This window comes from Neodiprion pinetum, chromosome 3 (genome assembly GCF_021155775.2).
Source record: "Neodiprion pinetum isolate iyNeoPine1 chromosome 3, iyNeoPine1.2, whole genome shotgun sequence".
In the NCBI taxonomy this organism is placed as follows: domain Eukaryota; kingdom Metazoa; phylum Arthropoda; class Insecta; order Hymenoptera; family Diprionidae; genus Neodiprion; species Neodiprion pinetum.
Window position 1 is genome coordinate 20563683 of NC_060234.1, and position 14132 is coordinate 20577814.

The 14132-nt window shown below is 40.8% G+C and overlaps 1 protein-coding gene across 1 annotated transcript; it reads left to right on the forward strand.

The window, feature by feature from the left end:
- Positions 1-7737: 7737 nt before the first annotated feature.
- LOC138190627 (androglobin) lies at positions 7738-11575 on the forward strand. Its single transcript, XM_069134379.1, has 2 exons — positions 7738-10200; positions 10955-11575. Exons 1-2 carry the CDS (start codon positions 7738-7740, stop codon positions 11573-11575), a joined length of 3084 nt encoding a protein of 1027 aa, XP_068990480.1.
- The last annotated feature ends 2557 nt before the right edge of the window (positions 11576-14132 follow it).

A 14132-nucleotide genomic window follows, 5' to 3' on the forward strand; every position in this document is an offset into this window, starting at 1 on the left:
GTGTCGCGATGGGTTTATTAAGGAGTACTGACGAGGAATATTCCGAAAGCGCTACGCACAGAGTGTAATGAGGAATTTTCCATAACTGAAGAAGTTTTTACTCAACATAATTTAAGAATAGACATAATTCTATACATGATTGTATAAAATTATACCTGAGCGTGTAAGTTGCCACACTGCTGTTACATGACTTTTTCCCATCCATGGTACCTAAATATATCAATTTTGTGTCAACAATCTTGCATAAGAGTTGAATTGAATTATGACCTTTAGTATTATGAATGTCGTTATTTGGTCGTTTGACAAATGTTTGTATTACTCCAGAGATCTGATTGAAACGATCGGAACCAATTCTGCTACTTTGCAGGAACGTAGTTTTCCTTCCAAAAACAATATTTATCACACCTATGACACATTCTATTGTAGTATATGGACGCAATCGTAAAATAAAATAGAAACTACATTTTTCAAAAGGTATGTGGTATGTTCTCGTGACGTGGTCCTAACAAAAACAAGTGTTAATCGAAATCGCATTCGACTCATTCGGAATCTCGCTATCGCCACAGTAAAGAAATGACGTTTTGGCGACATGCATAACTCTGTGATTTCAAAATTCTCGTTATTGCATGAGGGAATGTCACAGCATGAAATAATGTAAAAGAAAGTCGTTTCGATGTTATAATATTCGTTTAAATTAACAAGTTTCTGAAACACACTTAAAATCCAATGTAATAATACATTTACAATACTAATAAAATACATCAGTGAAATGTCCACTGAAAATATATTCATAAAGGAGGATGGCTTCGGTTTTGTGCGGAGTTCTGATAACGGCGCGGTAAATCGTGACTGTTACGAAATTGTCCGACGGTAGGTCGATCGAAATCTGAGAACATTCGATCACATTCGTTCGGTTATCAATCCAACCTATATATAATATATACCGGTGTAATGCGATTTTTAGGTATACCATGACAAACAAGGGGAATTCTTCGGTTCGATTGATTACCTGGGGTGCGGCCCTACAGTCCGTAAAAGTGCCAAATGATAAAGGAATATTTGGGGACGTCGTCCTTGGGTACGATACCATAGAAGGTACATTCCCCGTCGTCACTGTATTTGTGAACGTATCTAGATTTTTCTGAAAACCCTGCGGAGTTCTCATTTTCTGTGAAATGCTCCAAGTTATGCTAAATTTTCCTATAATATTCACCCTAAAATTAAATAAATTTTTGAATTTGAAATTCTGAAGTCATTATTTTAGGAGGTCGTTTTAAAAAAATTTTTCATTTTGAAAAATGCTAGACTCAATTTATTTGGATTGTAAATTGACGTATTTTTGTAGGAGAAATCGATTGCGCGCTATCCAAGGCCGCTATCATCAGCGAGTCAAATAATGTAACCAATCAACGGAAAAATTCCGTCGTATTTTTTATCCGTTTGCGGCAGAAAAAAGAAGGCTAACTACTTCGTTTTCCGTAGAATTTCGCAGATTTTGTAATATGTTAGAATCAATGCATTCAGACGCTACATCGATGTTTTTTTTATTTTTGAGAAAAAATAATTGCGCTCAGTCCAAATCAGTTGCTATGAGTCGCTGAAAAGTTACGGCCGGAGTCAGGAGAAATCTCGTATTCGCTTAGCCATCGATTCTTTGATACTCATGATCGTTCTTCCCAGTTTCACCGATTCTAATCAATGTTTCAGCACATCAGTTTATTGGGGGGGGGGGGGGGGGGGGGGGGGGGGGGGCAGCCTGGACGGTCGAAAATCATACCTATTTTTAAGAGATTCTTTTAAGAAAAATGAAAACACTTAGAGCAATTTGCGTTTGAGGGCTCCATGATTTATAGTTTCAACAACATTGGAAATTTTTTTAATTGAAATTTTTAAAAAACTGGTGGCCTGGCACATTACAGTAGCGAACGACCACGTTTTTAATCCGGTGGCGCAAACTCCTCGGTCAATTTTTTTCCAATCGTTTTGAAAGGTTGACACAATCTTTAAAACTTGTTTATCGATTCGAGCTCGTGGCTACATTTTTGAATAGCAATCACGAAATTTTTTTATATACATTTTTTAAACAATCTTCGGTCAAAAAATGAATTTTTTTTATTCGTATTCCTCACGGAAAAAACCCTCGACTTGGGTGTAAATTCGTACCCTCAACTTTTTTCTTACGGGGATTTAGCATTATCTATGAGTTGAGGGTACGAATTTACACCAAAATTGAGGGTATTTTTCCGTGAGGGATGTTACGTTCATTACGGCTGGGACGTAATTAACACATAATCGTTACATTTGAGCTACGAGCTCGAATCCGAAAAGGTGTTTTCAACTCAAAAAGTTTTTCTATCTGTTATACAAGCTTGGGCAGTGATGTCACGATATGCGCCATCGCAAAAGCCCTCGAGTTCGAAGTCTTTCGCTACTTTGTGCGCCATGCTGCCATTTTGTTATTAATTCCAATGAAAAAATTCTAATACACTCTTAAAACTGTAAATAATAAAGACATCAAACTCAAATTGCTTCAAGTGTTTACATTTTCTTTAAAAAAAAAAATTTTAAGTTGCAGTAGTCAAACGACGAGGCATCGATCTGAATTTCAGCGCTTCTTCCTACGTTGTTCTCGCGTATTTTCTCAGGTCCCAACACTATATGTATTATAAAAGAGCGGTTATACTAGTTTATCGCGAAAAATCATCGACACGGACTAAAATGTCACAAATAACTAATTAATTACAATAGATCACAATTTGCTAGGGTGACTGAATTGAAATACTATACTTTTGTCGATACGATTATGGCGAGTGATTGCTGATTAACGATAACAACAGGATACTTGAAGAACAGGTACTTTGGCAATATCATCGGGTGCCTGACCAATCATGTATCATCGGATATTAATGTCGTCAATACCAACGCTTGTGGATATCGGTCGATCGACAATTACACCAAGGGAGACGTTCGTGCTTTCGACGATGTCAATTGGGAGTCTTGCATAGTTGGCAAACAGGTGGTTAGTGATATTGATATTATTGAATAAGGTTTGAATATACCTAAAATTATTGCATTCGAATTATTGCATGCTCCTTCGGTTCTTAATCACTCTTCCAAAACTTGACAAAGTTGCTTTAACATTCTCTGAAAAATCCAAAAAAAAATCAGACATCATGATACCTGAGAGTATGTCGGAGATATTGGTTACAGAAAAAAAGTATTCGATCAGTGATTAGGAATTTTCGTGAAGTTAACTACGAATCTTAAAAGTCGCCTACAAACAGGCAACCCAACCTGCAATTCTTATGAAAGACGAGTTGCCAGTCCACAGGCGACATGTTACTTTCAAAATCCTCTCCCCGCATTGGCATCCAATAATTCAATGTAGGTCCGAGAAACTGGTACCTTAGTAAACCACATTTTATTCGATTGAAAGTACGAAGATCAAGTCGTAGAAAATTCCGCATAAGCGCTTACTTTTATTTTGTCACACGCAAATCATCCGCATTTTAAGCCGTGTAAGTTTTTACTTTCATTTTATGATACGTCAATCGATACATCATAATAAAAGACAATAAAGCGAGACTTTATAGTGAAATGCGACTGTCTTTTAATGGTGCAGCTTCTGTTGCCAAGTGGCGTACCCCAGTATATTGAATTCATAACAGCGCATACAACGTGGTGTAACGTTTGACCAGATGAAATGTGACTGAAAGAATTAAACCGATATTCCGGAACTCGTTAGGTAATGAGCAATCTGAGCTACGCGAACGTCGAAGGCTGGCGAGGCAAAATGCTTACGCAGGTAAAGTTCGCCTGGACGGACGAGAATCAGCTCCACGTAAATATCCGGGCGAGTTCGACGGAGCCGACACCAGTGAACATCACCACCCGCTGCCTCTTCAATCTTGCTGGTCACGTGAGTTTACAAAGTGCCCGTACAGAACCGTGAGGCGTGTACCAGTAATACGCGTGACAACCTCACCGCATTCGAACCCCATGCAGGGCACCGGAGCGAGTGAGCTGAGGAACCATGTCGTGACCGTGAACGCCGGGAGATGGACGTTCATGGATGTCAGGGACAAAATACCAACCGGTGCCATTCGATCGGTGGATTCGACGATCTACGATCTACGGTTTCCAACCCAGCTCACCAAGCAAAGACTCCGCCAGGTACCCGGGGGTGGTTACGATCACAACCTCTGCGTCAACGCTCCGAGCTGTTGGTGCTACCGATTTCACGCTAGGTATACGAAGCCACTTCTCTTTCCGCCATTAAAATGGATGGTACACGACACTTCGATTTACTTAGGGAGTTTTCGTAAAATTCTGGGAATCGAGACTCTGTAAGAAAAAAAACTTAACAGATATGATCAGAAAACGCGCCTTCATGGATACTTACTCAGTTTTCCTTATATTTATTGATCGGAAGTTTTCGAACATACTTTCTCTCGAATTTCGAATATTATTTTGTTCGCACCTTTAAGCTTTCTTGCAAAATTGAACTGGTTTCGCAGTTTCTTCAGAGATGAACTATTTAGACATAAAACAGTAAAATTGTAATGAATAATAGCACAAACAAATTTAAAGTGTACCCAAAGAGTATCGATGATCATTAGCCAAAAACTTGGCAAATAAAAAGGGTTTTAGAAATGATATTGGTCAACGTCCACACGAATATCATATCTGATATTATCACTAGATTATTGCATCCTGGCTCGGGGAGATTCATGGAAGTCTATTCGAATCAACCCGGATTACACATTTATACTGGCAACGATTTTCCGGAACCCGGACAATCCCATTTGCCGGATATTAAAGACTGTTGTTGGGGTGAATGCGGAGACCGAACGAATAGCAACGAAAGTTTGCCTAAGGTGAGATTTTAACAAATTTTAATATCACGCACGATCCGTGATCTAACGAGTATAACGTGACTTACGTGAAATGGTACAATCAGAAGGTAGTGAAGCGGGAGAAAGAAACACCGGGTAAAGATGGGATCCTGTATCGCAGGCACGGAGGCCTTATGCTTTCACCTCAGAATTATCCGAACGCTGTTAACACTCCGGCGTTTCCATCGTGCATCCTATATCCAGGAAAAGTCTACGCCCACGACATGACCTACAAATTTGGGGTACTTCGTAAAATTTGAAACGTGACATAGTAGCAATGCATTACCTGCTTAGAATGTCATACAGTATGCGATGTGTAATATACGTGTACCGTAATTATGTATGTGCGTGAACTGAGCTGATTAACCGTAAATTAATTGCACAGTCGTTGCCGTCTACGTTTGATTTGTCCTGTGAGCTTATTCTACATTTATCGATAGATCAAACCTTCAAGGTTAATGTCGAAAAATTTTATAATTGAAAATGTCAAAGAGTTCGAAAAAAGTGCGGAGTGATACCGTAACTAGGAATGATCCAGCTGAGAGAGAACCTAGAATTCCTTGGTCTGAATGGAGCGATGCGGAATTGAACGCGGAAAAGTGGGATGTTCCGAAAAGTAAGCGTGAATTATCATCGCATTGTCAAAAACATAACCGTTCGACGTAATCAAAATTCGCTATGCGAAACAACCAACGAAGCCAAGGAAAGTTACTGCCTATATGACAGTAAAGAAACTTTTTTTTCCGTTATGGTCTTTCACTGAATTCCTACCATCTCAGATGGTACCGATGGGCATTTCTCGGACCCTGAACCAAACTTGATGCCGCTGTCTTTACAGGAGATTTCAGAATGGAGGAGAGGATCTGCGATTGACAATTTATCGGTAAGAATTCTACCTATTCCAGATCTGATCGAATTGTCAGAAGATTTATGTGATTTCCATAGAATGAATATATTTTATTTGGATGAAATCTGAAACTGTAAAGTCCAACATTATAGTTTTTCTGAATCAAAGTTCCCAAACGCAGTTATTCAGAATTATATTATCTGTTTTTGAGGAATGAACTCTAATTGTATGTACTTTTTTTTTAAGAATAATCCGGTGGTCTACGTACCGACCAACGTGTATCCGGACTTCGTTAAAAACAACAAGCACATTCTACATAGCGAGGTAGGTATAACGTGGTTATGTGTTGTTCTTGCAAATAACTCATGTAATTAATGCTATACCCTAGCGTATCACACGTGCCGCTCATTGTGTGCCCATAGCTATTTCTCTTTCATTGTGAATAGTTTGTCAGATGGTTTGTATCGACGATGATAAGTCTTCAGTACATTGGTCGCGACGGTCTTATAGTCGAAGGAGAGTCTGCAAATTTCACTTGGCTCGGTGCATCTCTTCCTTGGCAAGGCTGGATGCACGTCTATTCCATGAACAAGGCTGGCAAAGGCACGCCGCAACATCAACCAGTGGTCAATCCAAACGGTACAAATTATTGAAGCCTTACAAATGATCTGACGATCTCGGTAAACGTGCCCATAGAATTTTGATTCCATGAAATTATCATAATATCTCATGTCCTACAGCATACTGCATACTAAAATTACCTTCACGATATAACATACATATGTTAAGGATAATGCAATTTATAAGTCAGGCAAATACGTGGTACGTTTGTTCTTCATGGGTTTCTGGCGTCGATTCATTGTCGACGACATGATTCCGGTGGATAAATATGGTCGACCGCTCTTACCACGTACTGGGAATGACTATGAGCTGTGGCCAATGCTCGTGGCGAAAGCTCTGATGAAGCTAGCCTCGCTCTCCTGGACCAACCAGAGAGAGATTAATGACTTCTATCCAATTTCGTGTTTCACGGGTCAGTATCATCTGCATCATTATATTACACGTCGGTACGCTCATGCAATTAACTTACCCACCATGAAAGAGTGAAAAATTCTGGTAAATTCAACAGGATGGATCTGCCTCTCATTGGTCTCCAAGTCTTTTTCCCCGAATGACAAATGGGACCTTCTGATCAGATACGTGATTGGCATCGATCAGCCTGAGAAGGAAGAAAGCGATTCGGATGTTCCGCCAAGCAAAAGGTCGGAGAATTCTTCCATTCCCCGCGTCACGGTCTTCGCAAAACTTGCTTACACCGAGGAATTCGGGACCGAAGATGTGACCAATATTACACCGTGCCGGAGTCACCTAGTATATTTTGACAAGTTTCGGGGAACTAGTGTAAATGTGAGCTGAGTTAGTTAAATCGTCGCACAGTGGGCCAAGGGTCTCGTAAACGGGACTGGCAATAAATATATATGTTCAGTGTTTTTTATGGAAATATTGAAACTCAAAAAGTGGAGTTTATAGTAAAAAAGTTAGATATAATCGGAAAATATTCGTTTTTTGAAGTTTCTATTAAGGTTTCCACGTTGTTTCATCAATTTTTTTTTTTTTTACGGGTTACGGATGAATTTAGTTCAGATTTTCAAGCTGCATTGGTTTAAAGCTGATCATTTTTGCTTCTCCTTTTTGTACCATAATCATATCCGCAAAGAATTATTGTAATTGTTCAGCCAAAACTCAAAGCAAACAATTTGAAAAATATATTTATGTTCGCAAATGTAATTATGATCGTGATTATACTTATATTGAGGATACTGTAATCCTGCATTTTGAATCTGCATCATCATGGTTGTACTCACGGATCATAGATTCTTAAAATATATATGTTCATGATGATCGAATTATATTTCGATTAATGGTTACTGGTCCACTGTGCGTTGACGCAATCACGTGAACTGACCCGTCACTTTATTCCACGCCAATTGGTAGATGTCATCACCACAAATGAGGTGGAAGCTGCATCGTTGGTTCGATTGGGCCTCGAGGCACGGCGTGTCCCTTTTGGAAACATATCCGGGTTCGGGGGTACGTTCATTGAAATTAATCGACATACTCACGCGGACGAGTAAGGCAAATGAGAGTGATGAAAACACCGAAAATGTATCGGAGAGCAAAAAAGTACCAGAAGCCACAACGCCATTGCCAGACATCGGCATGTGGACTGAATTCGAAAAAATAGCGCCTTACCTTGAGGAGATCCATATCCTCTACAAACCTACCGACTTTGAATACCATGCTCGGGTCTCTGACTTATTGCCGATGGTCACAGATGGTGGGCATGTCGAAGGAGGTGGTGCTAAGGGTAAAACTCAACCCGGAGGAGGTAGAGACGGTAAAAAGGTCACGACAGCATCAAGCATTGCGGTTGCACCGGCTTTCCTGAGTTCTTTGAAATGGCAGGAGAAGATAACAAACGGTAAAAACGGTCCCTTATACATGCTGATCGATTCTATGGACACGAAATTCGTTCTCATTGATTACTACTGGATGTCATCGGAATTGCCCGGTAGACGAGACGACTCCAGTCCCTCGTATTTGACCGTTGAGAAGTACAACTTTTTCGAAAGGTCGAATGACGACGAGCCTGCAGTTGCGTCGATTCAAACCTTTTCCACTGGTGCAACGATCTTTGAAGCCGAACCCGGGAGACACCTTTACCGCATATTTTTCCGGGCCGAATGTTCCTTCGTCAGAATCTTGTCAGACACTATTTTCCACCTTGGTGACCGGCTAAGGATACAGGAGCTGATGTCCTTCGAGTCGGACAGAGTTGAGGCCATTGCGAACAATATCAGCAACAAAGTGAGCCAGGCTTTTCAAGCATTCGGTAAGCTGGAATATGCTGGTCACCTTCGAGCCTTGTACAAGAGCTATATGCCGAGTGATGCTGACGTGCTGGAGTCCAACTTGGACAAAAAAGTGAGGTCGAGTGTACACGAAACGTTTCTTAGAGAATTAGGGATACTAGTCCAAGACTCGCTTTCAACCGTAACCGATAGTGCCGTGATATGTCGAGCACTGAGAGTGTTCTTCATGAATTCGGAAATCGCTATTCGTGTAGGAAACTCCAAAGAACAGGTTCGGCCAAATGAAGAGGAGTGCGACGACGAGGACGCTGAATTAACGTTTTACGACAAAGCGGTCGTCGGAATACAGTCTTTCTTTAAGATGGCGCTGATGAGAATGTATAAAAGCATGCACCTTTCGTCGCACAATAAGCACTCGGAAATTGCACAAAGTCTGCGAAAGGTGGTCGAATTGTTTGACTACTCGAAACGGGAGTCAGTAGCACGTTTACTGGTGCGTAAAGTCATCTCGAGCATTCCAGCCGAAGTCAGGACTCTCTTATACCCTTGCAACAAGGACCTCAGCCACGTCTTGAACATCGACGAGTGTCGAGGCGTCCTGCGAAACGTTCATCCAAACCAATGGGTCCCGATTCTGAGGTTTGTTGTGAACGTGCCAAGACCGGGTGATCGAGTCTTTGCAGCCATGGATTTCGTCGCAAGTTTGCCAAGGTACGTGCTCAGGGTTGTGAATAATGAGACGCACCGCGAGATCGTGAGGATAGGGAGTACCGTAGCAACAGCTCATTACCCGTACGTCGAAAGCGGATACACTGTGATCGGTTACGGATGGAGTGACGGAAACAGGTTCAAGGAACTCAATTGGCACTTCCGTGTTGCAACTATCAAGGGTGAGCCAATGTTCTGCCCGGCAGTCAGCAAGTGGATTAAACCACCAGGTCTCTGTGTCCAGGAATTGTCCAACATCTACGTGCCAAACGTTGGTGATATAATTGGAAAATGGATCGTCAAAGTCGCCACCGACTCATTGATCTCATTCAGACTTTCGACGTCGTACGATCTTGTGGAAATCGTTTTAAAAGTCTTCGACAGGGATGACAGAGTATTGTACGAGGCCACTGGTGGTTCCGTTCTCATTTTACCATCCGTGCTGCTCTCTCATGTCGAAAACCGCGAGAGTTTCGAAGGTAGCATTCTGCAGCTCTCGCGCTCGGAAGAAGGTGGAGACACCACGAGGACACGGGGTCGTTCGAAATCGCTCAGTCTTCATTCCACCAAGGAAGTTGACGACAGTCCAACTGAGTACCATGTTCGCGCCTACGTTGCAAATGACTCCTGGCCGTTGAAACCGTCCGAGTGGGTTGTCGCGAATGAAGTCAAGGCTAGAGGGACCATTTATGATCCACGATATGGCAGAACTTCCACGTCCTCGATACTAAAACGTGGTACCAGGAACCGGGTGTCGGAACGGGGATCTGGAGACAGATTTGAAACTGGTTTAACTACGGACGGTTCTTCCTCTACGATACTGCAGCATCCGTCGTGTAAGCTACAGGTCGTAACCGATGCTGGAACAAAAGTTCAGGTAGGGCACAAAAAATCAATTGTAAGTACAAGGGCAACATGGTTGTATGTATAAGGTACCACTTGATTGTGGTAAGTTATCGAATCTCCTGAGTATGTGTACATATCAAGTCAGCACTACTAAGTTCACAAACAACATTCACAATCAGTCAAATACAGCAATTAGTTGACAATCTGCTACCCTAACTTCAGTGCTGTCATTCAAGCCGTTTCGTGATCAAATGAGGGCGGTATTAGATTGTTAAAAACATAACACCTGCAACGAAAATTGGAACAACAAAAAAATATATGGGATTTCGTCGCTTATTTATTTCTAATTAATTGATATAATTCTGATTTTGTTGCTATGATCCTTCCGTTAATGAACGAGGGTAGTTTTAGAGTTTGGAACAAGTAAGCACCGTTACAGAGAGTAAGAAAAAACTATTAATGTCCAATTTTGTTTCTCAATTATTGCTAATTATTTAGCTACGGAAGTGCGTAAATGCATTTCAGTTTTAATCGGAGTAAAGTATAAAAGTATTATGAATTTGAATTATTGTAGGTTCGAACCATCGAAGTTTCCTTTCAATTTAATATTCAGCGGGCAACAGTGTTGCCAACATGATTTCAGAAAAAACAAATGTCTACTTATACTTAAGATAATGTCTTGTTCCAATCGAAGTTCGAGATAGCATGTTAGGACTGTGATGACTTGGTAGTATAATATCCATACCATGAATCAAACTCACTATTCTGGAAGCAATATTTTATAGGTCGAGCAGGACAAGCGTCGTGAAACCGAAATTACAGCGATGAAGAGGTCGTGGGAAGAATCGGAGCCAGGGCGTTTGCAGCGAGGACGTTCTCTGAGGGAGTCATTCCTGGAAGAGAACTGCGTGGACTTAACGTTATCACCTGGATCAGAAATGGTGGACTTTGGTTCATCCGAGGACGAAGAAGGGCCTTTAGTGAGTCTGGGAGCTGGAGAAATCCGCACCCTGAAACCGCCACCAAATCCTTCGCGGATTCTTCCGCCCTGGAACATTACGGCGTACGTGTCGAAGGACGAGGAAGAGGAGGATCGATGGGTTAAAACTGAGGGCGACGAGGAGGTGCTGAGGAATCAACGCACCATTTACTCTCTCGATTTCGATCAGGCGAAAGCCTGTCGCGTCGAAGAAGACGCTGAAATGATTCGAGAGCAGCGACGCCGCTATTCCGAACTCTTTAACTCTTACGCGAGGAAAGTCGAGGAGTATAAGAGACTTGGCGATGCTGTGACCGAGATGAGAAAGTTTTATATATCCGAGATGAAACCCGCGTCTCCAAATCGTGACGGTAAGAACGCCGAGGATACGAGTATGAAGAAGAAGAAGAAGAAGAAGATGAAGTGACCGCCGCTGCTTGGCCACTTAATCGCTTCCTTACAGTCTCTTGTGTGACAATGTTACCACAAGTTTTCAATTCACGAGTGATCGATTAATTGATTTCAATACAATGATTGTTGAAATACCAAACAAGGCTGCATTGATGTATTCCAATCTAATACAACGATACAATTGTGTATGAAAATTATTGAGGACTTTTTAAATCATTACCACCCCAAAAATAAAACCTGTAGATCCAACTTTTTCTTGGGCACATATTCGTCATGGCGACAAGCTGACGGGGCGAATAGTGGCGGTTAAATCGAAATGTGTGGACTCATCTCTGCGTGTGACGAATTTGGAATTCGCTAAAAATAGACGTGTATTATACATCTCTTGGAGTATACCTGAGCAGTTTTTTTCCAACTAACATCGTCGGAGCATCGGAATTGACACGAGTGTAGGCGGCGCGAAATACAAGTAGCGAAAGATCAATGTCCAAGGGCCAAAGACTTCCGACTGACTACTGGTACGAGGAGAGCATACTCAAATACGTTCTCCGCAGGCAGGCACGAGGAGCGTTGACGTTAAAATGGGATATACCTACGTGACGGTTTATACAGCAATAGTTCATCCAACCGCAGGGTTTTATCGGAAACCGAATGCAAGCGATAGGTGCGTAATTATCAAAATTATTGAAACAAGGGGCAATAAATATGCGAGTCGTGGCCGAGAGGGTGGAACAAAAGAAGCCTCTTATCGTACGACTGCGAACGACGGTGAAAACAACCGCAGTTGGCGACTGGTATGTTAAGCATTGCATCGACGCAGCTGAACGAGATAAGTAAACGACCGAAGACAGTACCTTTGGTACACGACTTAGCCCAGAGAAATTTTTATTTGTGATTGCTGTATAGTTTTTGACTGCTTACATTTTTCACTATAATCGTAAAATATATTCTTGGGCAAAAAATGAAAATGAGTTTTGTAACCGTACTCGGAAGCTCTGTATGATCTGTGTTACCATACTTCTTCATTATGCTCGTACACTGAGAGTAATTTTTAGTTCCGGTTACCGCTCAGTCCTTAACTATTTTCATTTTTTTTACCACAATCGAAAAATATAGTTCTGGGTAGAAAATGAAAATTAGTTTTCTAGCTGTTACCGGAAAGTCTAGTATCCGTTACTATTCTTTCTCATTACGATCACCGTTACTATATTTTCTTGTAACTGTTGCGAAAATTTAAAGCTTGTGCAGCAATAAATTAATGTTAAGGCCTTGTTTAACTAAATAATTAGAGTCAACCGAACAAACTGATTTTCCGTTGCAATTACTAAAAAAGAATCAACAATCGCGCAAAATGGTTACATGTACCTCGTTTTTCGTAATTCCAACAATATTCAAACAGCTCTTTTAACGATCCATGTTGTACTGAATTCTTCCAGTTACTATAATAAATGAAATTTTTCTCGTGTGTACGGCATTATTTTGCAAGAATTCAGGGAATTTGATATAAGAGCAAAAATAAATTGATGTTAAAGTCTTATTATAAACTAAAAAACTGTAATTAAGTAAACAGATTTAACGTTGAAACGTCTAGAAAATGTTGTGAATGACAAATATAATTGGACTATATAGTTGATGGTATGAAATTTTCTTGTATATCGAACGATATTTGAACCGTTTTTGTGACGATACTCAGATCACTAGAATTTTCTGTAGTGAAACACAAGTCATAAATGAAATTGTTCTTGGTGTACGACTGTGAAACGATCTCGTTGGCTTGCGATACGTGTATGCTATCGGCGATGTGTGGGGCGGATTTAATGTAGGTTGAATACACACGGGTTCGTTTAAATTTATTATTCCGCGCCCAGGCTCCGCTATCCGCCAAGCACAATACAGCCATACCCACACTTGCCTCTTTTTCCAGCCGAGGGCCCCGCGCGTACCGCCAAACAGCAAAGTATAAATTATTATCGGCGGCGTGTTATGACAATTACGTAATCTCAAAGATATCGTCACACGGAGCCGCCGCGACTGCCATGCCGCAAAGCTGCCCGCGGATTCGTCAAACTCTGCAAGCGATACACTTCGATTGACCTTTTCAAACAACAAATATCGATAAATACAGCCTTTTTCATGCATTCAGAAATGAATTGAACTGTAGGTAATTTTTAGATATTTTTGTAAAACGTCCCTGACACAATTATTTTCATTTGTGATTTTTTTTTTTGTACTTCAATGTTTGACGTGGTTTCCAGTTTATGATCTATATATTCGAAGCTTTTAGCCCTCCGGTAGAATCATCTGTTTCCGAGTTGTATTACTCGTATCACCGCTAAAATTGCATATTTAACCCGTTCACTTTTTGTTACAGTATATTGTACAATCTTGATTTTCGTTTTTTACAATTTTCTCGAAATAAACTGCACACTAAATAATTGTCGAGTATATAAAAGAGGGGTAAAATTTTGTGACAAATCGATTGCAGCCATTTATTTTGTAAAATTATTCTCACATTGAGAGAAAAACGCAAGTTTAAAAAAGAAATTCAATCTCTGAAAGATGTCCAAAAATTG